The sequence below is a fragment of the Leuciscus leuciscus genome (genome assembly GCF_965113295.1).
Source record: "Leuciscus leuciscus genome assembly, chromosome: 20".
Taxonomy (NCBI): Eukaryota; Metazoa; Chordata; class Actinopteri; order Cypriniformes; family Leuciscidae; genus Leuciscus; species Leuciscus leuciscus.
This window is the reverse complement of record NC_138744.1, coordinates 16,999,053-17,026,681: the sequence shown is the minus strand read 5'-3', so window position 1 is coordinate 17,026,681 and position 27,629 is coordinate 16,999,053. Positions and strand designations below refer to the sequence as shown.

Below are 27,629 nucleotides of genomic sequence, written 5' to 3'. Positions count from 1 at the left end.
TAAACAATTTTGCATTGTGCACTTACAGCAGGTCCACATTTCGAGCAAGTGTGGACTGTTCAGCACTCATTTTTCATAGGCGAAAGGGTAATGACCAAACTTCTCATGAACAATATTAAGAGGTGCCACTGATGGCTACAGTGTATGTTCATCCATTGATTTACAACAGATTTACACACTGTTCCCATTTATTTATTTATTTATTTATTTATTTCACAGAGATGCCATTAAAGAACCATTGTGGGTTCCCAAAAAACCTTTCATGGAACAGCTTTTAAAAGAATCACTTTTTCTTAGAGTGAAGAACTATTAAATCATCTTTGTGCAATGGTTCTTTTTAAGGTTTAATGTTCTTCATGGAACCATGCCAATCATTTTTGAGAGTGTATGGGTCAAACACAAAATAAGAAAATAGTCCAATAGGCCCCTCTTAAAGTTAAGAATAATCCATGCTTTTATTACATTCAACGTGTAAAAAAAAAATCACAATCACACAAACATATATATATATATAAAAAGCTTAAGATCTACATATATAGTAATTTATGGCTCTCACATAATGGACTGCACCTCTGCATTCATTTGCACAACAGAAATGTCTGGGATTGCTTGCAATTCTCAACCACTTCATGATGACCATTTTGAAAGTAGACCTAAGCGGAATGATGTAATCAACACTTTTCACGAACTGTGGACATTATAATTGTAATCTCAAATCTTTTTTTTATTTTTATTATTACTTTTGAAGTCATATTTCCTAGATGGAGAAAATATTTTCGAATATGTGCTATAACTGTAAAGTAAAAGCCAAGCCCCGTCTGAAATGCACTGCGAGTCCTCAGGTGGACCAAATGACCTTGTAAAGGAAATGGTAAGTGTCCTGTAACAAAAACACATTCTATGTAACCGGATGTAGTGAAGGGGAATCTGAGGTATGCCTGCCTACCCCGCCCCTCCCCTGCGCTGCTGTTTCTGACATCTCGTCACATCTTCTCTCGCGCACCGCGACGAGTCCTTCACCTTACCTGGCTGCTCATAAAACCATTCCCTCTCGCTCGCGGGGGGACACTACGCGTTCACTAGCCCACAGCCGCTGACGTAACGATGCCAGGTACTGAATAACGTCGAGAAGCAAGTCATTTTCATTTAACCATCGCGCGCGTGTACACCTCGACAAAGTCACGCTCCGATACGCACGACCACACGCGCCCACGGGAGAGAGCAGTTCACGCGCGGCAGATGCTTCCCCGTCCTCGCTGAGATGATGGCTCTGTGGACGCTCTTCTGCATCCTCGCCACTGTGAAAAGTAAGTTATGTGGTCAAAGCAAAGGAAGCGCTTTTCTAAGGCTTTTATTCGCGAAACTATAGCCTACATAATGTAGGCTTGCTGCGCGAGCACATTCATGTGATATTGCCATAGAAGAATTGATGTATAAGCGAACCGTAGCTCTTTTGGAGATGGAGAGATGCTGGGCGGTGGACTATATCTATACAAACAGTGTGTTAATATTTCATTTGTGACCTGATTTTTTTAGGTTTCTAGGCTATATGTCCATATTTTCTTGTCGTCCTGTAAGTTGCTGTAGCGCATTTATATATAATCACGTTGGCGGCGGCATGTTAGGCTGTTTCTCATTGTACGCAGAAGTGCTGAGCAGCGGTTATGACACTGTAGCTTAAACCGAAATGATAATACACATCATTACTGCAATGAGCCGCAACCGTCACAGCTGCTGAAATGTGATTTTTAGAGGCTCTCTGGGGTCGCCGCTTGACGAAGATAACATTTAATTTGTGTTTATCACTCAGCAATGCCTCGCAAGGAATGGATTGGACAGTTGCAAAGCTTGTGAGGAATCGATATTCATGTAGCGAGGTTGCTGAAATGGCTTGAAGTGTACATGGAGAAACATAAGGGTCTTTAACCTCCAGACGCATGTATTATTAAATATCTACGGGAAAAGAAAGTTTAATGTTTCTTTTTACTTAAGAAAAAGAATATAACGATTCCCACCCAGATGTTACACATCTGTCATCACCATGAATTTAGGGTTGTATTGTAAAGTAATTGAACTAAATGGCAATTTGTTGGTAAACAGAAATATGCATATAGTATGAATAACATAACACACTTTCACACATATCATGTGTGTCTTTAATATAAATCCATAGTGTTGTTGCTCTATTTTCGCATAAAATGATTTTATAAAAAAAAAATCTTAGACATTATCTACACTTTATCATGTAATACACTTTAGTCTGTGGAGTTCAATACAGTGGGCAGATGTATTTTTCATTGTGAGAAGTACCCACAATTTACCTGATTTACCTGTCAGAATCTCCTGGAATCAGAAAAGGTTTAGGGTTTAAAAAAAAAGAAAAAAAAGTAATGTTTATCTCCCTAAAATTATTTCACTTTTAAAAGTCAAGTATCTCTGCTTTAAAAGTGACCTGATGATCTTTAACCATCTTTTGTTTGTGTAACCGAATGTAGTCTGTTTAGTGTTTTTAAATAATATATTTGATTGAAAATCAGATTTAGATGTACCTTTTAGGTTACCTTTCCTGTCAATTTTTATGATGTAATTGTTGCAATTCTCCTGTTAGAAACATATTGATTGAACATGAATTTTTAATTGAACAAGCTTAATATGAAAAAAATAAATAAATGTGGACACACACCCACATTGTGGGCTGGTGAAAATTGACTTAGGTCCTTCTTTCTAAGTGTCAGACCCCAGATGGCTAATTCAGTTAATTAACTCTGACTACAAGCTAATGAGTAAAAGAACAAGTGACCGTCAGATGTGTGGTGAAAGGGTTTGCTAGGGTCAGAAAGAGGAGGGTCCTCTCTCCACCATCCTACATCCATCAATAGCTCTCTTTTCCTATCTGAGCTCATGGTATAAGCATTTTAAGATTCTCTTACACAGCAACGCAAGGATTGATATAGTTCTACTACATCTGTGTGTATTAGACTCACTATATGCAGTAACCCACCCAGTCGTATTAGATAATCATTAACGGTTGTTATGGTGATGAACAGACATGCATCCAGTGTGTGAATGATTAAGGTTATGTAATACACACATATCATACTATAGCAATGGTCTGTGGCCTGTTCTCTCATTAAGTGGCATCAAGTCAGAAGCTCTGAGTCTGTCCTGTATTTAATGTTGAGCTTTTGTTCAACTAAAATGCAACAATCTATAGCCTACTTCTGACATCATCTTTTGGGAAATAATCTCTTATGGTATTTATTTACAAAGACCATTAGGGATAAAAGCCACCATCCTTTGCATTACCATTTTCAGTGATCCCATGGGCGGGGATACAAAAACGCGGAAGTGCAATCTGTAGTTTTCACGAGAGCCCTGGAGCTGGAGCTGTTAAAAGTCTTTTTGCTGAATTTCTCGGTCCAGGTATAACACGGAGAATGAGTAAACCTAGTTTATTTACATACAACCGATACTGTAACAATACAAAGTGGGTTGAAAATCGGTGAAGTTAGACTTTAAAAGAGTAGTTCATCCAAAAATAAAAATCTATATCATTTATTCACTCTCATGTCATTCTAAAGCCTTACGATTTTCATTCATCTTTGAAACACAAACTTTTTGAAGTGTCAAAAGTTGTGGTGTAATGGACTTTAAATGGAGGGACAGAAGAAAAATATGTTGATTTGCGTTTAAAGATTAAATATCTTTATTAGTGTTTAAAGATGGATGAATGAAAGTCTTTAATGGGTTTGGAACGACATGACAGTGTAAGTAAATAGATTACATAATTTTCATTTTCAGGGTGAACTATCGCTTTAAGGCTGCATTGTACACAATTTTTATAGTATTAAGTTTACCTAATATAATTAATTTGAGTCAGTAATATTAAATTAGATATTTACATAATTCCTAGTTTTGAATGTATTATTATATAACACACACACACACACACACACACACACATATTAAAAAGTGCTATACAGGCACAGGAAGACACGGCATTCGTGGGCACCCACCCAGCGGAAATATATGGTGAATCAATATTCATTTCCTCTCACCTCATCCATTCTGCCCACGCATTAACTGTAATTAATGTCAGTAACTCTGTCCTGGCTCTGCTTTGCTGAGCGTCCTGCCGTAAGGCCTCTCTTTATCAAGGAGGAGCAGATTTGGCAGTGATTTTGGACTAAATACAGCCTCAGCCTTGAGGGAGCCGTAAAAACTGACAAAGCCTGTTGTAGAGTGACTTAAGGCCCACCTTTATCTACCAGCTGATCGATGGTGGAGACACAAGAGGGTCAAGCCCTCTCCACCTCCTGCATTATAGATCTGCTACAAACTAACACCCAGGAATCAAACTTTTAAAACATACCACTGCATAAGCCAAAGATGTGATGGATGGATGGATGTTTTCAAACAGAGCACACTGACTTGTTGAGAGAGGGAGTAATCGAAGAGACGGTGATGCTTGAAGCGGATGGTGGAACAGGAGGCGGACTTTGACACGGAATAGTCGGGCAAGAATCAGAAAACAGCTTTGGTGTGTTGCTTCAAGAACGAGACAGATCTCAAACCTGCAGGCTTGCATACTAATCAAATTACATTTACGCAAACTTGCCCATGCGTGTATAACTGTCTTTCGCATTTGCAGACACGCATAAAGAGATGCATATTTTGAGGGGTCAATAAAGAGCACTGAGTGTAGGTGCGGATGGGAGGTTCACCTCCTGGTCTATTTTTAGCGTTTATTATTCACATCTCAGCACACACACACTCCTCCTCACAGAGTCTGTGTCTCTCCCTTACTATTGGTCAAACACATTGACTCTCAAAGGACTTTCAAGGACGTCCTGGCTTCTTCTTTTAGGACACATCTACCGATTGCAAACCCCACCACACCTCTGATGCACAAACTTGGACACATCATCAGTGTTGTTTCCAGGCGTCATAGGGTGTTTCGGGTCTTTCAACAGGCGACCCGTCTGAGGTGGTTAAAAGCCTTGGCCTGTGTCCAAATGGCATTTTGGGGTCTCCACATGTCACACCTTTGATTTCAACCATAGGCATCTTGATAACCGCTCAGCAGCCTCCATGCTGTTGCTGATGGCTCTTTTCCGGCTTGCACCAGTTATTCCCAGCATTCCATAAGCCTTGCTGAGGGAATGTCCTTCAAATCCTCGGCAACCCACCTCCACTGGCATGCACCTGGTTTTCCATCAATTCCAGCGTCAGGCCTCCAGCAGTCCCTCTTTCTCTCATGCTCCTCTTCCATCATTTCCTCCCAAGGCACAGTTAGCTCCAGTTGGATAAGCTGTTTCGTAGACTCCGAGACCAGGATGATGTCCGGTCTATGCGTGGACTGGGTGATGTGTGCTGGAATTTTCAGCTGCCTATCCAGGTCAACTGTCATCAAATATTGTTCACCCAAAAATAAAAATTCTGTCATCATTTACTCACCCTCATGTCGTTCCAAACCTGTATACATTTCTCTCTTATGTGGAACATAATATGATATTTTCCATGCAATTACAATGAATGTATACTGCAGCATTCAAGCTAAAAGAATGAACACAAAGCAGCATAAAAGTATTGTAAAGATGATCCATACTACTTGTGCTCTGTATTCCTTGTCTTTTTGAAGCCACACAATAGCTGTGGTTGACAAACAGACCAAAAATCATTTCTGTCACTGATAATATTCTGTGAGCTGTTAACCCGAGAACAGCTGCAACTGAAGTAATATAGATCAGTCAATTCATGAACTAATCATTCTGAGTGAGTTTCTAAACAGGATCAACAAATTGGTTAAAATTATCTGACTCAAAAGAAGATTCGTTCACAAATCTGACATTACTCTCAACACACCAAGGAGAGCTAGATATAAGCCATGTGGACCACTTCAATGCTATTTTTGTTGTGCTTTTTTGCATTATTTTATTCACTGTAATTGCATGTAAAAGATCTTTGTGTTTTACAGAAGAAAGTCATGCAGGTTTAGAATGACATGAGCGTGAGTAAATGATGACAGTCTTTGATAAAGCCTACTCAATTTCCAATTCTACTTCAAATAAATGCTGTTCTTTTGAATACTATTTACATTTTACATTTAGTCATTTAGCAGACGCTTTTATCCAAAGCGACTTACAGATTAGGACTAAATTAAGCGAATCATCATGAAGAGGCAAAAACAACGCAAGTAGTGCTCAAAAAACAAAGTTCAGGCATTATTCAGAGTAGCATAAACCCGACAAGTGAGGTATTAAAGGGAAGGGGAAGGATTTTTATTTTTTATTTTATTTTTTATAAGGTTAAGTGCTCATGGAAGAGATGGGTTTTCAGCTGTCTTTTGAATGTTGTCAGGGATTCTGCATTCCAGATGAGGGTGGGGAGAGCGTTCCACCAGCATGGAACTGTGAATGAGAATGTTCTGGAAAGTAATTTTGTGGCTTTCTGTGATGGAACCACGAGACGTTGCTCTTTGACCAATCGTTATCAAAACGATTTATTTATCAAAACATACTGAAAAAGTATATAAAAAATATTTAGCAGCACAACTGTTTTTAATATATATGTAAGAAATGTTTCTTGAGTAGTAAATTAGCATATATGAATGACTCCTGAAGGATCACGTGACAATGAAGACTATAATGATGCTGAAAGTTCAGCTTTGCCATCGCAGGAATACATTACATTTAAAAATCTAAATAAGATAAAGCTTATTTTTAAAATATATAAAAAAAGATATATATAATTTTAAATTGTAATAATAGTTCACAATATTACTCTTTTTACTGTATTTTTGATCAAATAAATACAGCCTTGATAAGCATAAGAGACTTCTGCAGACCTCAAAGTTTTGAGCAGTAGTTTGTATTGAACACAAACCCACACACAGCTTGTTTCTCTTGCCTTCTCTTTATCTTATTTTTCTCTCCATTTTGATGTTTCATGTAGATAGCTTATATGTGCATATAACATGCTTGCTCTTGTCATCTGATCTGTATGTCAGTCATGCTGGCTCAACACTTTAGCCCATGTAGATAAGACTCATATCTATGATCCACAGACCGTTTCAGCAGCCAACAAATGATCCTGAGGTTTTTCAGTTTCACACAGATATCCAACCAGCATCTCGCATGCTAATCTTCTTGCAGCAGTTTGGAATATCTATATCATAAAAGCTTATGAACCAGAGGTCTTCAACCTTTTCACCCCATAGTCACACAGAGAGAGAGAGAGTTGCATTTTAAAGCTGGCTCATGATAACTGTGTATATGGTCGAAAAAAAAGAAGCATGAAGTCCGCACACTGAGAATTGTGCCTGATGAAGACCTGATGGTTGAAACGTTGGGCTATTAATACATTCATTTGGAGCAGCTATTTTCAGTGTGCGGACTTCACGCTTATTTTTTTCGTTTATGTTACTTTGTTGTCCTGCACCTGAGCCCAATCTGGGTGTTTGGGATGTGCACACCAGTTTTGTATTTTTGATTCAACTGTGTATATGGTACCATATTAATGTATTTACATAGGCTACTCTGTTATTATGCTTACATTGCAAAGACATTACAATAATCATTATTATCATATACTGTTCTGTACTTGAACATTACATTTAGCTTAACTTTAGCTTCTTTACTTTAGCTTTGGTCAAAGTTAATGTACTGCTTTTTTGTTTCACACATTTTTATTTTTTTTTATTTTCATGATTCAAAAAGTAAACCTTAATTGCCAGATGTGCTAAGAGAGGTAAAAAGCATGACTCAGCAAAGACCTTATGAATATTCATAATGCTACCTTATTTATTTTGTGTTGACCCTCTGTCATTATATTATGATTTGAGAAATACATTTTATAAAAATAAATAAATAAATGAAGATAAATAAACCCTAATTTAAAATAACTGATTATTTACAGCTAAAAGCAAAGTTAAGCAAAGGCTCACAGCTAAACAAATAAACATTCAACACTTATAAATGAATAATTTTGTGATTATCAACATTTTACAATAATACATTTCATTAAATTAAATATTTAAACAAAACACTATAGGGAAACAGGACATTGATGATGGTCAGGTATTAATTGCAGATGAGCTGCTGTTTTTTTAATCCAGATGTGCCCATGTGTTGCCAAGCCAATGTTCCTTTTTGATGATCACAAACAAGCTCAGACAAGCCATTTCAAATCAGCCAGACATAAACCTGCCAACATAAGCTGGACTAATTGTTAGCACTCAATTTTCAGAACCAGTTTATGTCTATGGAGCACACATTGTGATGGTTCAGAAGGAAGACAGACCCAGAAACAGCAGGGAAGCATAACAATAAAACAGGTTCAGAGTGCTATCGATTCCTTTTACATCCCATTTAAAGAGTGCACTGTATACTTCAAAGAAGAAAAAGAGTGTTGTTGAACTGCTTAAATACTGATTTTGTGATCCAAGACTTTTCAGCCTTTAGATCAAATTTATAATCACAAATGCTTTGATTACATAATTACAGGAATCATTCAGCAATGCTACTGTAAAGCAGTTTTATTGCACAAAATGAAAGAACAGTCTACAGATGTAATGATTTTTATGGCATTGTATGATATAAAATATAATTTTCTGAAATAACATTCTTATTTTGAGGAGCAATTTCTAATTCTGGCAAACGAAAAGGTGACACTAAAACCATATGCTGAGAGGTAGAATTTGGGGACATATCGACAGGCAAGATTATCCTGTAAAGAAGACAATGTCAGCCAAAAGAGCTTATGAAGCCGACTCCCTTTCGTGTCCTTGTGGAATGGATTGCAGTATGTGTGATGCAATGCGATGTGCGGTAACACAATACTTTCTATGGCCAGGAATTTGTTTGGCCTGTCGTTGAAAGCTTTCACCGTTATGAGTGTACTTTAGATGCTAAGATCAATACCATCAGCTCTAGGCATCTGTCTAAAACACATCGTCCTTTTCCTCCTGAAATGACTTCTCTCTTTCTTCTCTTCGAAAGGCATGTACTGCAGAAATGCAGTGCATAAATATAGCACAAATATGTATGTAATAGCCTGAAAGGAGAGACTTATTTTGTGCAGTAGATATTTACCCTAATTTATAAGCTATTCACAGCTGAATGCACACCACATTCATATGAGCTTTTTTGTATGTTGGCATTGGAATATACTCTCTAACATCTAATGTTAGATAGTATCTGACATCTTTAGATGGTATCTAATATACGTCCATTTTACGTCCATTTATTCATTCATTATGTAATATGTGCATGTGTGATACATTTTTGTGGTTTGATAAGACTGTCATTATGGGATAGTCCACCACCATGTTGCTCCAAACCTGTATGACTTTCTTTTTTGCAGAACACAAAAGGAAATATTTTGAAGAATGTTGGTAACTAAACCATCTTGTTTCCCATTGACCATTGTATTTTTTGTCCATATTATAATAGACGTCAATGGGAACCAAAACTGTTTGGTTACCAGCATTCTTCAAAATATTTCCTTTTGTGTTCCACAAAAAAACAAAGTCATAGGTTTGGAATGACATGAAGGTGATTTCTTTGGGTGGTTTATCTCTTTAATGAATCCACACATATTGATCCATTTATGTTTAGGGGAGAAAGAATTGTAGAAAAATAATTGATTGTTTCATTTTGTGAGGAATTTCTAACAAAAATGTGGAAAAGATCTAAAAAGTATTACATTATTGCTTAATGTTAACATGATTGACAGACCATAAGTGCATTGATGAGTGGCAATGTAGTTAGTTATCAAACACATTTTAAGTTATTTAAAATAATAACATTTCAATGTTTGCTTTGAAAACATTATTCATGGCAGGTAAAATTCTCATTATAAGTCTATTAATGGTCAATTTGGGCACACATATATAGCATTTCCATACCAAGAGATATGTAAAAGAGAGAAAATACAAAACATGTCACAATTGCCCCCGGTCTCCCCTACAATATTTTAATGAGAGTAGATCCGCACACAAGCGAAACATTATATCACTTATATAGAGCTGGAGAAGACGGCATCCTACTGCTTGGCTTTATATAGCACTGCAAACACCCAGAGAGTCTAAGCGAGAGGATCAAAGAGGAAGAGAAAACATGCTGATTTATTAAAATACCTTCTGCCTCAACACAGGCCCTCACAACATTGTCTTAAAAAGGCCAGAGGGGAAAGGATGGATGGACTGAGAGAGAAAAGAATGGAGGATTATGAGGAATGGAAGGAGGATAGTCATTGTGGCCTTTGCTGAACATTTACAGTCATTTTGAAACCAGAGGAGTGATCCTCTGTTTGCTGTTATAATAGCTTCCAGTTTTCTGGGAAGGCTTAACACTTAATGATGGAACGTTAATGCAGGAAATTGCTCCTATTCAGCTGCAGTTGCGTGGTGAGGTCTCGTTCACATCGTAATTCATCCCAAATATGTTCAGTGGGGTTCAGGTCTGTCTGGTGCAGGCCAATCAGGCCACACCAGACTCAGTGATTTTATGCACCTGCTAGTAGAAAATAGCCAACTCAGATTATATAAAAAGACAGTGTCATATTTTTGGCAATTTGCAAAAATATTTAATCTGGGAGGTCATCTTTTGCCATTTACACAACAGTTCAATCGTTTGGGGTCAGTAAGATAGTTTATACTTCAGTCAGTAAGTATTCTGATTTCTGAATATTCTGATATTTTGAGTTCTGAATATAGTCACAACACCACAATGTGTGCGTATATATAGCAAACAGACAGACAAAGCTTCAGAAGAAGATAATTCCAATACAAAATTTAATCCAAATAGACAATAATCCAATACAGGGCAGAGATACACATCTAACTTGAACAAGCCCAAACAGAGAATGAATGTGAGGGTACAACTTAAGTAGGAGCACAAACGAGAATAATTAATTAAACACAGCTGAAACTAATATAAACAAATGAGAAGCGGGAAAACTGAACAAATGAAGACACCTGACTAATGAAAACAAACAGAAACTCCATGAAAACCAAAACTAACTGAATATAACGTGACAACTAGATTCATTTTGAATTTTGCACATTAGCCTAATTGATTAATTTTACTCATAACCTAGGCTATATATCATCCAAGTGGATGCTGCACATTGGTGGTGGTTGAGGAGATCCCCCCCTTCCATGTAAAGCGCTTTGAGTTCCGAGAAAAAGCGCTATATAAATGTAATGAATTATTATTATTATTATGTATTATTATAAAATGTTTTTGGATCTGTTAAATATGTTGTTGAATATGTTTGTTTGAAAATATGTGTTAATAAACCATGTGTTTTTATCATTTCAAATTTTTTGACAAATCAGGGATCGCCCACTTTTGGGCCCACATTTGCCTGGAGTGAATGATCTCAAAATGCTTATTGGTATATATTGTACCCTTCAAATAACACATTAAATAAACTGAATTGTAGCTGGACCTTAACGTTAACAAAAGTAATTAAGAAAAAAAAAATCTAAATTACATGTTTAACAAGAAGTGTCCCATTTACCTGAATTCACCCTATCATTGATTACTATTGAGTGTTGCCTTCTTGAGCATCAATAACAGTTTTTACCCTTTTGTGAGAGTTAAAATATGCAAATTATGGTGCTTCTTCATGGCAGTATGAAAAAAAAACTTTATAGTTTTATTTGTTTTGCATTTTTTAAATGTTAAACATCCTAAATAATGTGCCAATATATATATATATATATATATATATACACACACACTGTATAGTTATGTAAAACTTACCATATTCGTTAATATAGCCTAAATAAAGACAAACAAGCACACAACTCACCAAATCATTCATCTCACTCTTTCATGGTCTTTTTTTAAAGACGAGCAATAAAAGAAGGAAAACTGAGCAGAAAAGAGATGCTGCATTTAGATAGAGACAGAGAGATTTAGAGGGATGTGCAGGTGGGCATGTGCACAGAGGAGAGCAGAGGAGAAAGAGAGTTTATGGTGTGTGATTAGAGTCTTCATTGATCTGTGCCGTAGAAACATCATTCCTGTCCACTGAACACAACAAGAACAAGCCAATAAGAGGCAGGGAGACAGAGACAGAGAGAACGGGATGGATGAGTAGTTAGAGAGAGAGACAGAGGAGATTTATTATGCTGACCCTGAGAAAGGAGAAAACAACAAGATGGGAGAAGTGAAAACTACATCCATGCAGAAGACAGAATAGCAAAGGGGAATATGAAAGAGCATATTTGACTTGCTTGTTATAAGAACTAGAGAAGTATACAGAGTAATTTTATATACTATCTAGTAAAGATTACAAATGTGTCACATTCTGTGTTGATTCACATTTGGTAGTGAAGATTAATCTATAAATATATGGGCCCTATGTACAGTATGTAGCTAATAGACTGAAGTAGGGAAAAATGGCTTTTACTTGATTTGATGGATAATGCCATCCCGCTGGATTGATCTGTAGGTGCTATTAGTCAATTGCAGTAAGCATGCGACAAGGGTTTTATAAGCAGGTGATGGGTGTTTGTCTGTCACTCTCAAAAATGAAGAAGATTTGAGTCAGTGCTTTTCTGCTGTCCTGCCAAAATTAATAATAAATAAAATAAATGCTAGCTATTTAGCTACCTAAAGCAAGCAAAAACATGTGTTAAATATGAGGAGCAGCACATATACCCTAAATGTAACAGTTGACAAATGATTGACAGCTTTTACAAAAGAGAAAACGTGTAACATCACAAATTGGATCTTGAAACCAAATTTAAAAGAATACAAATTATTAACAAATTATTAACCAATTTAAAAGAAATATACATTATTAACAAAAACAGTTTTTAGTGTTTTTTGTTGGAGGGATTGAAACTGCAGTATATTAAAATATTACATTTTTTGTAATCATTTGTAAAACAATTCAATAAATAATACATTTCATTTAAGAAAAATGAAATTGCTTGATCATGATTTGCATCATTTACACTGTGGCTTCCACGCAAAGTAACATTAATTTTGTTATAACAGATTTCTGTTTCATATAGCTGTTCTCCAGAGAGGAGGTTTTCTGTGTTTTGCAGCTGTGTCTTCTTAGGTTTAAACAAAACTACACAACAGATGCCACATCCAAAAATGTGAATCTTTTTTGAAATGTGGGATGTGTATTGATCTATTGTATATATATATATCTTACAGGCAGTGATGGGGCAGATACAGAAGAAAGACTGGTGGAGCATCTTCTTAATCCAGCCCACTACAACAAACTGATCCGACCAGCGACTAATGGTTCAGAACTCGTGACCGTGCAGCTGATGGTCTCGCTGGCCCAGCTCATCAGTGTGGTCAGTGACTACTTTTGTTCTTTCATATTTAAATACAGTATACGTATTAATAAAGGTTTCACTAAACTGTTTTGACTTTGTATAAATAAATACTGTGCCTCTTTTGTTTTTTTAGTGCTTACAAATTGTACAGTAAATCACTTAATCATGACACTAGTTGTCACCTTCAAAAGAGTTAGCAGTGACTGAGACGGAGCATTTAACAAAAGCCTCTTGTCTATTCAAAATTACTTGTATTTTCAGATTTGGTTAACTTCAGATTAGTTCAGTAAGCCCATTTAGGTCTAAAATGGAGCGGTGACATAATGCAGTTAGCTCTGAGGCCTCAGGATTAGCATGTTTTTTATTTTTTATTTTTTATTTTTTATGTTGTAAGTATGCTGTAGGAAGCGAGTATGGACAACAGGAAATAGCCATCTCGGTTCCCACAGGTGCAGCAAATTACCCATGCTTTCTGACCACTCATCATTGCTAACCGCTCAGCTGTCAGCCAATTACATGCTTCCTTCATGCTTGTAATGCACTGTAAATCAGCAGCTCACTTACCTGGGCTGAAAGCTGGAGAAAAGCAGTGTCATTCCTGTGTAATTTATCTTTGGAGCGGCCGGCAAGGGCTTCTTAATGTCCTTGATCCATAAAAGAACCATTATGCTCAAGAATGTAGCCTTTGATCAATAAAAACAGATTTCAAACCATCAAACTTATTGTATTACATGGTATTATTCTATATTTTATTATATTTAATAAATTATATTTAATACATTTTAATGAATTCAGGAACATAAATGAATCATAATTCATTTTAAGTGCCCCTATTATGCTATTTTAATGTTCCTAAACTTGTTTTGGAGGTCGCCTACAATAGATTCACATGTATCCAAGGTAAAAAAAAATAAAAAAATAAAAATAATTTTCTCTTAATGTACATTGCAGCATCACATTTTTTCACAGTGCCTGAAACGGTTCAATACAGGTTTCAGTCTCTCTGAACCCCTTCTTTACGAGAGCTTACCCTGCTCTGATTGGTCAGAAATCCCAGTCTGTTATGATTGGCCTACTGCATACAGCATGTGTCGGAAACGAAACAGTGATTACCATATCTGAATTTCAGCTCCAGAGGCTGATTAGCACTTGATACACAGTGATACGAACAGTAAAGATGACATAGGTTTTACCGTGTCAATTTAATTCTGAGTCCTCATCCTTTGGAAGTGCATGCAAAGTGGATTTGTTCTCGCATCGCAGAAAACAGCATCTTCTCGACATGGTGATAAAAGGAACCAAACTCTTCCAGGCCTCAGCTGTAACTAACAAGGTTTGAAGGCAGGTCAAAATAAGCGTTGTTCGTGGGCAGCCAATGAAGACCATAGGCTGGCATTATGCAAATTTGCTACAAAGCTACCTAGGTTCATGTTGGAAGTAAGACTGAAATATAATTTCAGACAGTCCAGAATCAGTTCTTTCTTTTAAGGAGTTATTAACTCTATTTGTCGTGCACTTTGATCTTTAAATCTTTGCAGACCTTTATTTTTACAAACAGCTATATTACACACTACATGGAAGGTAATATCTGAAAAAGCATAATAGGGGCTTAAAAGACCACTTTCTTTTTCAAATTTTAATTGATTATGCAGTTTGTGTAAATTTTTACCTTCCTCTGTTTTTTTTCTACACAGCATGAGAGAGAACAGATCATGACCACCAATGTCTGGCTTACACAGGTCAGTCTATATTTGCATTATTTATGCTCCATTTTATTTTCCAGATGTTAAGTGTTTTTACACCACACACACATGTGTTTTTCTATTATGATGATGTAGCTGTTCCATTGGTTTCTATTAAAAATTACATTTAAAAACTTTTATTATTTATTATACAATAATATTTATTATACAATTATTAATCTTTTTTAAGATTACGTTTAAGTGTGCAATATCTAATATCAACATGCACCAATAATAAAAAAATGTCCCACTATAAATACATTTATATCATAAATGGTTCAAAAGCTACTACACTGTAAAAAGATTTTTCAAAGTTGGAAATAAAACAAAGTTTCAGGGTTATGCTCAGTGTTCTTGTTTTTTCATTCATGTGTCTGTGTTTCTTGTGTTTCCTTTTAGTTTATCTTGTTAATTTCCTTGTTTGTTGTCTTAGTTACTAATGGGTTTCACCTTTGTCTGGTTTATTTCCCTTTGTTTGTCCCCTGTATAAAGCCCTGTGCTTAATTTGTTCCCTGTTGGTTATTGTCTTTAGTAAGTGTGTGGATTATGCTGCTACTTCTCCTGGTTTTCTCCTATGTGATTCTCTGTGTGGATTTAAGACTTTATATTATAGTACCCGTGTCAAGAGTTTTGGACTGAACCAAACACAATGTGACAGAATAACCGTGATGGTAGAAACAAAGCTTTTCATAGCTTCGAATTAATTGAACCAATTGCTTCGCAAAATGATTCACTGTTTCGAACCGTTCAAAAGGCCACACGCTGGTGAACAACAGAAACTCAGGCCAAATATACATAAAAACACCTTTTACAAACACATTGCAAATGTTTTATTAAAAGTAAAATCTATCAACTAATCATCTAATACAATTAAATATCAAGTGTCTGTATAATATGTGGTCTTTTATCAATTTTCAGGGGCTGTTTTGTTTGTTCCATGGATGGCTCTGCTAAACAGTCCAATACGAGACTATTAACTATTATTATTCATTTTAATTATACTAATGTCTCATTAAAATGTCTACAAATGTATAAAACTGATCAGAGATCAGGTAAAAACTATAGACAGTTGTTCAATGGTTCGCCACTAGGGGGCGACCTCAGTGGATCTGCATGATTCATGGGTTCACAGAGATCGCTGCCCAGCGATGAACCATTAAAATTTCGAAACATATCGAAACAGTTATGACGTAACAAAGCCTCGTTTATTGAAAACACGTGACTTTGGCAGTTTGTTACACGCTCCAAATCACTGATTCAGTTTGATACACATTCCTAACCACTGATTCCATACAAAAGGTTTCAAAGCTTCATGAAGCAGTGTTTCAAAAACACCCTTCACTAACAGATTGCCCTTCACAGAATGGGGAGGAGTATGCTGAAGAGATCTTAGATCTGTACCATGAGGCGCGCTGGGACAACTCTCAAGGCTCTCAAGTACATCTTTTGGAGTGGGATGGATGACATCATAGGCCAGATGCTGCTTGTGGAGGAGGACCATATTCCATTCGTTGACTTCATCAACTTCACCCTCCTGTGGGTGTCTGGATCCTCCTTCACACTGGGTGTCATCAGGGAAGACGGCATCAACTCCGACATCCCAGAGCCCATACCATCCCCATACCATACCATCCCCAGCAGCCATATCCCTGCCCGTTCTAGGAAGTCAGCGATGCCCGCCATGGACCACAAGCTTGAGCCACGGAGACAGAGCTAGCCACATCGTCTATCCCGGAGCCAGATCCAGATGCCATATCCGTCCCTAGGCCACAGACTTCTTGGCCTCTGGCTGTACCTCAACCCGCCACCCCTTCGGTTCCACCGGGCTCCTCCTTCCCTCTGGCTCCACCTTGGTCCTCACTAGGGCTCCACCCTGGTCTCTCATCATTCTAGTTTCGCCACAGACTTCTTGGCCTCTGGCTGCACCTCAACCCGCCACCCCTTCAGTTCCACCGGGCTCCTCCTTCCCTCTGGCTCCACCTTGGTCCTCACTCCCTCCAGCATCGCCCTGTTCTGCCAGGCCCCTGTCTTCACCTCGGTTCTACTAGCCACTGTCTCCATCTTGGACTTCTTACTAAAGACTTTAATAAGTGTGTGGATTATGCTGCTACTTCTCCTGATTTTCTCTTTAAAGACTTTATATTATAGTACCTGCGTCAAGCGTCTTGGATTGGACCATACACATCATAACACAAAGATTTTTGGAGTACATTTAGATTTTTTTATTTTTTTGCTTTTAATTCAATGTGTTACTTGCATTTCTTTTTAATTATTTGTGAAATTTTCTAGCAACGTTTTTCAGTGTAGTATATACAGAACTACTCATCAAAATCAGTTTGTACAGATACAGTACTCTCTTACACATATCTCTCTTTTTTCTATTTCGTTCTCCATCTTTCTGTCACTCCCTCTCTGAATCATCTGCTCATGGTCACTATGACTATAGATGTCAGTTGGCAGGAGTTATTGCCGCTGTCAGTACAGGTTACCCATAAAACTTTGCAACTGTGTGTGTCTTTTCTAGCTAGAGTGTGTGTATGCGATTGGTGCGTCAGAGTAAAGAATGTAATATAATTACATTAGTGGTCACTATCTGATCAAAACCAAACAGGAAGTGTGTTAAATTACCATCATTAGACATTTAGCACTCTTTTTGTGTGTATTAAGATGGCTACCATTAGTTAGGCTATGCCTTTTGACAGCTCTCATTTGCAGTCTATTTAATCTGTCAGCATTTATGGCCTCAAGTCATTATTTCAAATTTTCTAATCTAGTTTATTAAGACATTTCTATTAGTAATGAAATGTGACAGATCATTAATACATACGCTAAATATACTGCTAATTAACTGAGAGCAGTGGTGTGTGTGACAGATGAACATGATCATAACAGCATGTGAGGGTTGGTTACACGGCCTGTTCACAGGTCAACATGTGACGGGTTCATGACATAAGGAGAAATGTGTGTGGAAGGAGACAATAGATTTATGGTGTATTTCACGGTTTTTGCTAGTAGGTGTTGTAACTACATTATCTGCCTACAAAACGCATTTTTCTCCATTGACAGCCATTCAAAAGTAGCTGTTTATTCTGCAATTGAAATGAATGGGAATGCTAACAGATTGCTTTTTTTCCAGGTATCAAAGGCCTACTTGAGTCTATCATGGTTATTTATTTTCACTCTGTCCTCAGGAGTGGCAGGACTACCGACTAACATGGAACCCAGATGAGTTTGACGGCATGAAGAAGGTCCGTCTTCCCTCCAAACATATTTGGTTACCTGATGTTGTTCTTTACAACAAGTAAGTCTCAAAGATCATCCCATTTTTGGCTCTTGGGTATTTACTTATCCAGTCAGATTATTACTGTCTTTATCATATCTTATCCTTTCTTTTCATCACCCATTCGTTTCCTCTGTCAGTGGAGGGTAGATAACATCCCTGCTTATCAGTTTTCATCTCATTAGCAGTGATCCTGTGTTACATTACATGACCTCACTGTAAATAAAGCATGTTCTCCTCTCTCACTGTCATGTCACGTAGTGGAAGATATTTTAAATTCAGCCTAGTTCATACTAGCATCCTTCCTGTGTTTGTCTGTATGTATCATTAATAAACCGTGTGAGACACACCTACAAGCAGGCCCTAAATGCTAAGGTTTTCTTCAAGATACTTTTGAAGTAACAGGGTCAGGCAGTTAGCCTCATAGCATAATTGCCTATCACAGTTTGGCCAAAAAATTATTTAGGCAATATGAGGCTAACGTGAAAAACACTGCATTAAAACTTTAGCCACATGACTTATTCCATTATACGTTGGGATGCACAATGTCATGGGTTGGATTTATAGCAAATGCACAAGCCAATAAAGTGTGTCCCTTGAATTCAGTGTGTGCCATCTGAAAAATATGCATGTTTTAATGTTTGTTTTCATGATGACGTAAACCCTCAAATATTCACACAATATCTGCAAAGTAAAAAAACTGTAATGCACTATTTACATGAAGCAATCTCTATCTACAAATTACATCAGTAATGCATAACCTAAAATGTATCCACCTAGAAAAGGACAATTTAGACAACTTTAAAGCTCTATAATCAAACCTTCTTAAGGAAAATAGTGTATATATATATATAAATATCCATTGTAAGTTTTACTGTTACCCTCATTTATTTTACATGATCAACATTATGGCACATTTGCTGTTGATAGAGCTTCCTTTAAAGTATAAACCACCTCATAACCCCTCTATCTCCTTCCTCATCAGTGCTGACGGCATGTATGAGGTGTCTTTCTACTCCAATGCTGTCGTCTCCTATGATGGAAGTGTATTCTGGTTGCCACCAGCAATCTATAAGAGCGCCTGTAAAATTGAGGTGAAGCACTTCCCATTCGACCAGCAGAACTGCACTCTGAGCTTCCGCTCGTGGACCTACGACCGCACAGAAGTGGACCTGGTTCTGCGCGCGGATGTGGCTAGCATGGACGATTTCACGCCCAGCGGCGAGTGGGACATCATCGCACTACCCGGCCGTCGAAACGAAAACCCCTTGGACCCAACCTACGTAGACATCACCTATGACTTCATCATCCGCCGCAAACCCCTCTTCTACACCATCAATCTCATTATTCCTTGCGTCCTCATCACCTCGCTGGCCATCCTAGTGTTCTACCTGCCATCAGACTGTGGGGAGAAGATGACGCTCTGTATCTCAGTGCTACTGGCCCTCACTGTGTTCCTGCTGCTGATCTCCAAAATCGTGCCACCCACGTCCCTCGATGTCCCTCTGGTCGGGAAGTATCTGATGTTCACCATGGTGCTGGTCACGTTCTCCATTGTTACGAGCGTGTGCGTGCTGAACGTGCATCACCGGTCACCCACTACACACACTATGCCTCCGTGGGTGAAGTTGGTGTTCCTCAACAAGTTGCCCACCCTGCTCTTCATGCAGCAGCCGCGAAACAGCAGCGAGCGACAGCGTCTGCGCCAACGCCGTCGTGCCAACGAACAGCAGGAAGGTGGGCGAGGGGGTCTGGCTGCCGGGCTCATGGCGGGACTGGGCCTGAGCGGCTCTTCGTCAGGGAATAAAGAGAACAATGAGGCGTGCACATGCTATGTGAACCGAGCCTCAGTGAAACAGTTTGGGGCAGAGTTGGGTGGAGGGGGGGGCGGAGGGGGTTCGACAGATGGACTAAATGGGATAAGGGAAGGGGGGAGAGAGGCTAGGGAAGGAGGTTCGAATCCATTGCAGAGCTCTGCTCTACCTCGGGGGAAGCAGCAGCCCCCTACGGTCCTCACCCAGGCTCTGCTGGCCCAGGCTTGCCCAGGGTTCGAGGAGGCTGTAGATGGAGTCCGCTTCATCGCAAACCACATGAAGAGCGAGGACGACGACCGGAGTGTGAGTCATTCTCTTTCATAATCACATCTCTGAATGTGCGGATGAGTGGTTTCACATTAGCAACAACAGCATGCTATCATTCATAGCAGTCATAGTGTAATTAATGCTTCCTGTTCATTGTTGTGCCTTAAATGATAGTAGTGGTACTGACAGAAATATGGTGACTGAGACTAGAAATATGAGATGAAAACATTTCCTCTTGTTCAAACAAATAATTTTGTTGCTAAGAAGCTAACATGTATTTGGCCTGCACAACTAATTGAATAATCATACAATCATGGCTGATGTGACAGATAACCGATAACCGTAATAATTATATTTAATGGCATACTGTACATTCTATCATCAATTACTCACCCACGTCATTTCAAACCCATTAGTCTTTCGTTCATCTTTATCTTTGAATATCTTCAACACAAGTGAATATATTTTTTAATGAAACCTGAGATTTTTCTGTCCATCCATAGAAAGTGCTTTTTTATTTTTTTTTCAAAGGCAGGTTTATAAAAGCTACTTAAATGCCCTAATTAAACTAAGGCGTAATCCTGGCTTAATCTAAGCCCTGACTGTGAAACCAGGCTTATTTGCCAGAGTCATGCAGACAACATATATTACCTACAAACTTTTTGAATTGGGCACATATCTGTAACACCAGTATTTGATCCCATTTATTTTGAGCTTACTCCACAACTGGACCTGTATCTGCTGAACTGTAACTCTAAATATAACTGTGGTTGATACAAAAGTGCTAAATTCATATAATAGAAGCTGAGCTGAACCAAGCCGCAGTTCCAGTCACTTTGCAGTCATTTCTATGTCAGTATTGAAATTATTTTGCTGCAATTACAGCTAAAAGAAAGTTGGAAATTATACAAAAACCTGTTAGGAGTGAGCAATAGATTACGCAGCCCTGACTCAAAACTTGGCATTCATTATGAGCTCAGTGAACGCTTACACACGTTCCTACAGACACGCTCAGATCAATATGCAGCTCCACACTTGTGGTTTAATAATCTCTGATGTGGAGGCTTTGACAGGCAAGTCCTGAAGCATTAAAAAAGAGATGTGGTCTTTAGCCAAAGCACAGCTACACATCAGCACTACACTCACTGTTGGCATTTAAATGGCTTACAGTCCCATTCTGTCAAACACCGTCTGAGTCTCAGCATTACTCACGTACGAGAGTAGCAGTTGTGCTGGATGATACAAGAGGTAATTCTTTCTTTTTTTATAACAAAGATGTGCATTTTAGAAGCCAAGTGATAAAAGCAAGTTGATCTATTTGTAGATAGTCTAGGTCGGAGGTGATCAGATATGAAAATATCACATTAAGAAGATATATGAAAATAGATATATGAAAATATATTAAAATAGATATATTAAAAAGTTTTACCTGTAATGTATAAGATATAATGTGTGTGGGTATGTATATATATATATATATATATATATATATATATATGTGTGTGTGTGTGTGTGTGTGTGTGTGTGTGTGTGTGTGTGTGTGTGTGTGTGTGTGTGTGTGTGTGTGTGTGTGTACACAAGTAAATACAAATATAAAGATAATATAGATCATATGAAGTTATTGTGTATAAAATACAATATATTTATTAATAATATAATATGTAATAAATGAACACTTCTTAATTGTTTTTATTTTTGTAATTTATTAATTATTGTCATTTTGAAAATATTTAATTTAAAATTACAATTACATTAATTCTATTTTATGGTTCATTCGATACATATTTATATTTTTTTATCTTTTATATGGGCCTCTTTCATAGCATGAAAACTGCTGAATAAGTGGATATATTATAGATTTATGGCTAGTGAGTTGTTTTCTTTATCTTTTCACATTATTTTGAAGATATTGTTTAGTTCGAACAGTTAGCAATATATTTTTATAACTCAGCAATATTTTTAAGTGGGCTTGAGCAGTTGGTTTCTCTTTAAGAGCAGAAATACAGTCAACATGAGGTAAAATTAACAACACTCAGTAATTCTGTCAATCATCTCGACCTGAACACAGTTTCATTCCCATGGTAACAAGGCGTCTCCATGCCAACTCCCTTGCAGCCTTTGCCGTGGTTACGGTTCAAGTCCCCTGTGTCTCACCTCATCAGAGCAGTGTGGTGGAATGAAGTCTCTGTTCACATTAACCTTTTCCTTCACCCTCTTCTCTCCTCCCTTCTCTCTCTATTTCTCACTCGCTCCCACACATTCGCATTCAATTTCCCGTTTACCTCTCAATTTTTTTTAACCCCACCCTCACATATATCTGACTCATCTATGTCCTGTCTCTCTTTTACATTTGACATCTTCCTTGCTTTTTGACATTTTGCCTTTCTAAAGGGATATTTCACCTAAAAATGAAAATTCTGTCATTATTCCCTCACTCTCCAGTCTTTCTAAAGTCATTTGCTGCTATCTTTTCCATGGAACTCAAAAGGGGAATTTTGAAGAGTCTTTCTGCGTTTTGCAGTGTAATGAGTTCAAAGCTCCAAAAAAAAACACTTTTCTTTGCTGATTCATTCATTATTATTCATTCTTCTCTGCTGCAGCTCTCAAATCTTATATGGCATTTATGGCCCAGGTTTAACACCATGACGTATGGTCACAGTCTCATGAAACCAGACCTTTGAATAGACGTCATAAGGTCTGTCCATACTGCAGCAGATTCTGGTCAAGAACCACCTACTAAGGAAGAGCAGCTTGACTGACATGTATAGAGATCAATCACAATTATTGTTATTTAGGGATGGGGTTATGAAAACCATCATGGCTGTGTCCAAAAGCTTAAAAATGCTGCCTTCGGAGGACGCATTCCATAGTAGGAACAAGGCATGTCTGAATGCTTCGGCCGAAAGCTTCACTTCCTGTCTCATGAGATACCTTCATCTTATTGATTTTTAAAGGCGGCATAGATGTATCCTTCGCTGCCTTTGATATCCCACAATCCTGTGCTTTCCATAAGATACCTTCGTGCGCAAATTCTGCCTACAAAGTCATTGCCTGATAGGTCAGGCAACAAGTCACTGCCTAAGCTTTCGGACACAGCCTATACCAGGGTTGGGCAAATAAATTTAATAGGTGATGGGAAATGGTGTGGGAAAAGGTCTGGGAAATGGTCCAAAAATGTATATGAAGGCCTATAAAATCTTCAAACTTTAAGACTCTCACCTCGTGCCAACATTCAGTTTTCATTCATCAGTTCTTTCATAGATTCAGTTCTTGTTAAAAATGACTAATTTGGTTCAAATGAATTGTTTTCCATTGCAAATCATCCTTACATTTAAATTCAAATTCAGGAATTGTAAAATCATTCTCTATTCGAGGGATGTGAACTACAAAAAATGTCATTTTTAGAGACAGAGAAAAGGAGAGCATGATAAGATTACAAAAAATTACATATTCAGTAAATAATGGAAGAATTTCACCCTTTTCACCCTTCTTTCTCTCTGACCTCAGCTTTACTTTAACACATGTACTGTACATAAGTGTTCATTTCATATTATTTATATAATATTATAGTATTTGTTAATATTTTTTTAATATATTTTAATTTTTAATTTTATATCAAGTTTTATTAAATTTACAATTTTATTAAATTTAAATGACATTGCATTATATACAATTTAAATTAATTTCAGTTTGTTGCCAGGGCAGCATTTCTCATTTTTATTGAAGCTAAGTTTTTCAGCTAATATTTGTATTTTATTTCAGAATTATTTTGATTAATGAAAACTATTTTTAATATTTTTTGTTTTAGCTCACAATAACAACACTGTTCTCTCAATCCATCCATCCTTCCACTCCTTTTTCATCTGCTGTTCTTTTTATCTTACAGGTGAGTGAGGACTGGAAGTACGTCGCCATGGTGATCGATCGTCTATTCCTCTGGATCTTTGTGTTTGTGTGTGTCTTTGGCACGATCGGAATGTTCCTTCAACCTCTGTTCCAAAACTACACAGCCAAAACTATCACCCACACACCTGGCTGACTAACCACCAACCCTCGCCACACCAATGGAAGCTACCCACCATCAGTCGCGACAGGAGGGCGAAGGGAGGAGGGGGGGTCTGTCGAAGGGGAGGGCAAATGTCACTCTGGACTAACCTTAGGTTTATATGAAACTTTTTTGGAATATCATGCAGAGTGGGGATTTTGTCCAGGATTCTCATTCAGGCCTTTCGTCCAGTCCACCTTCCCCTCCTTTTAGGTGAAAAACCACACAAGCCAATCTGAGAGAAAGGAGACACCTGTTTACTTTGCTCAGCAGCCAATCAGCACTCTTTTCTTCAAATAGAAAGCCATCCACAGCCCACAAGCTCTGAAACAAGCAAGAGTCACATGACTTCCGTTTGTTACCTGTACATGCAAGCTAGCCAGACAGGGATGAACTTAAATGCCTGTTCTAACATAATTTCTATCATATTTTCATAATTAAATCTGTCTTATTTATTTCTTACGGTCTAGAAGCCTGTCATGATCCTTGTATTGCAAATACAACAGCATTCTCATTTCTGTGCGAAAACGAGTGTCTAGTCCTTCGAAAATGGGCTTCGATGCAGTATTGTATTATTATTCATATAATTAATGTGTGAATTGTAATACTACAACACACAACATAAAGAGGGAGGATGCCTGATGAGATCAGAGTGAGCGTGTTGATAGACAATGACTGTAGGATTGGTGGCTCTACGAAAACAGTTAAATTTGCAAAAAAACAAACAAAAAAAAGCCCCACTAAGGCTCTCTGTGATGTGGGAGAGGGTTCCCATCCATAAAAATGTTGTCCCAAGCCTTGTGAATTTCCAGTACAACACTGAACAGATGAGCGATGAGCTCAATGACTCCCTTTAGCTCCCAAATACTTTACTGAGGTCTGCCATTGTTGAACAGAATGGTTAATACAGACAGACTAGTCTTAAAGAATCTGAGAGTTCAAAATTGAGACACTGAGAGACTAAACTGACATGAAAAGCCTCCTTTATCTTTCTTTCATTACCTTTCTCTCTTTCTGCTATCCTTCTCATTTAGATATCTTGTTCCTATCAGTCCTCTCACACCACATTACTTGCGCCTTAGAAATACACAATAGCTTCTCATGAAAATATAAAGCCATTGATTATGACCATTCCCATATTCAAAAACACATTAAGCGTTAACATAAGTTTGGATTATACTTGATTTTAGGTGATTATTTACTGGTTGTAAAATCAGCGATTTCAGCATAATTTGAATGCTTGTCATTCACAAATTCTATGCTTGTTTGTTCATTAAGTATTTTGGCTTATTTGATTATGCTTTCAGATATTAACAAGAGTACAGTACTCTCAGCTCCGTTTAACACATTTGATTTAAATATTAAGGTAAATTCAGGTATAAAGAGATTATATAAAATCAGATTATATATCCGCAGTACCATTCAAAGTTTGGGGTCTGTAAGATTTTAGAAGTCTATCACTGTCACCAAGGCTGCATTTATGTATTTGATCCAAAATACGGTAAAACCGTAATATTGTTAAATATTATTACAATTTAAAATAACTTTTGCTCATGAAAACAAAGTGAAGCAATATGCTAGCATTGCTAGCTATTTCCTCTGCTAATTGAGCCTCCATATCCTTCTTCCTATTTGCATATCATATCTTGACCTTAATGAATTTGCGGGCCACTACCTGGCAGTTAAGACTTTAAGTGTGGATTTCTCTATCAGTTTCATCCATACGGTTCATTAAGCAGGAAATCTCCAAAACTCATCTCTCAGAAAGCAGATTATGCAAAAATGTTCACCCATGGATTACATTTTTTTCTCGACTATATTTCCTGAGCGCTTCAAATGACCTCGCACTCATGCTATCCTGCTTTAGTCTTTCTCATTCCTCCTCTCATATTTCTCTCACCAGCACTGCTCTGCAAAAAAATCCCTTTTTACAAACCACAAACCTGCATAGTACAGTTGCTCTATTACATTCTCTTCATTCATCCTGAACGTTAGCTTTTTTTTTTTTTTTTAAAGGGCGAAAGTCAAGTTATAAATGCATTACTTTTGTCTTTGTTTGGGCTCTAAATGGCAAGAGCTTTCCAGTGACTCACCATGTCTGTGTGTTCATTGTGTGACATCAGCAACAGGACATAAAGTCAGTATTCACCACACAGGGTCGTGTCTTTGTTCATTAAAGCATTCTGTCCATGAAAGAAGCAAATCGGCTTTCGTAACCATAAGTGCTGAAATATCTACTTCATCTGAGGAAAAATGTAATGAAGGGAAGAGACAAAGCATCCCCCTATATACATTATGCCATGTCACGATCAAGTCAGCCTACTCAATACTGCAATAACCTAGAACTGTGACATCACAATGGTTCTTGTGTCAAAACATGTGCATTGGCCAATAGGAGTGCACCTTCTTATTCACACTGGCACTTAAATGCCCGCCTCCTATCCTCACCTCCCTCCCTTGGCTAACTGATCACATTTATCCTGTCCAATAAAGATTAGAAATTCATCAGATCTTTGTGTTTGACAATTCTTGGCCTATTTACACAAATCACACTTGTGTTTCTCTGTTAGGGAAAGTTGAAAATATTTGCACTGAATGCAATGTCAGTTCTGTTTAAATCCTCAAACAAGATGGTTGAGAGTACTTTTGGCTTTTGTGCTGTTCTGCTGCACATGGACTTCTTCACCAGTCTCTAAACTCACATCCATTGGCATTGCCACCTCCTGACAACATAATAAATTCATGTCATGTCTTATTTCAAGTTGGCTGCGCATCCTCCTTTATGAAAGCTCCTCAAGCCAACTTTTCATGAGAGCAGCTTAGAGAAAGGAAATGCACGTCCACATATTATATTAATGTGACCTTCAGTTTATGCTACATAAAACAGGACCTTGCTTTTGTATGTTCCAACATCCCTGGTGACAAAAATAGTGAATGCTTCATGTAGAATGCAAGAAGATATAATTTTATTGAATAATAAATGAGCATTATCATGTAGTCTTTCCTTAAATGAGTGAGCTACTGTCTACAGTCTGTCTGCAAACACTAAGAATCAAGTTGCCCTTCTGGACAACCAGAGACCTTTTGTTTAGCTTTGATTCAATACTGCCCTCTAATGGACAAGACTCAGTGTTCATTCTTACTCAGTATTTTGTAATTATTGTCTTTC

At 37.6% G+C, this 27,629-nt stretch overlaps 1 protein-coding gene across 1 annotated transcript; it reads left to right on the top strand.

Moving 5' to 3' along the window:
- The first annotated feature begins 978 nt into the window (after positions 1–978).
- On the top strand, positions 979–26,464 carry chrnb2 (cholinergic receptor, nicotinic, beta 2). The gene is made up of 6 exons (XM_082149595.1): positions 979–1,307; positions 13,185–13,330; positions 15,007–15,051; positions 18,246–18,355; positions 19,320–20,451; positions 24,302–26,464. The coding sequence occupies exons 1-6, from the start codon at positions 1,262–1,264 to the stop codon at positions 24,452–24,454; spliced, it is 1,632 nt and encodes a 543-aa protein (XP_082005721.1). The 5' UTR covers positions 979–1,261; the 3' UTR covers positions 24,455–26,464.
- Positions 26,465–27,629: the final 1,165 nt, after the last annotated feature.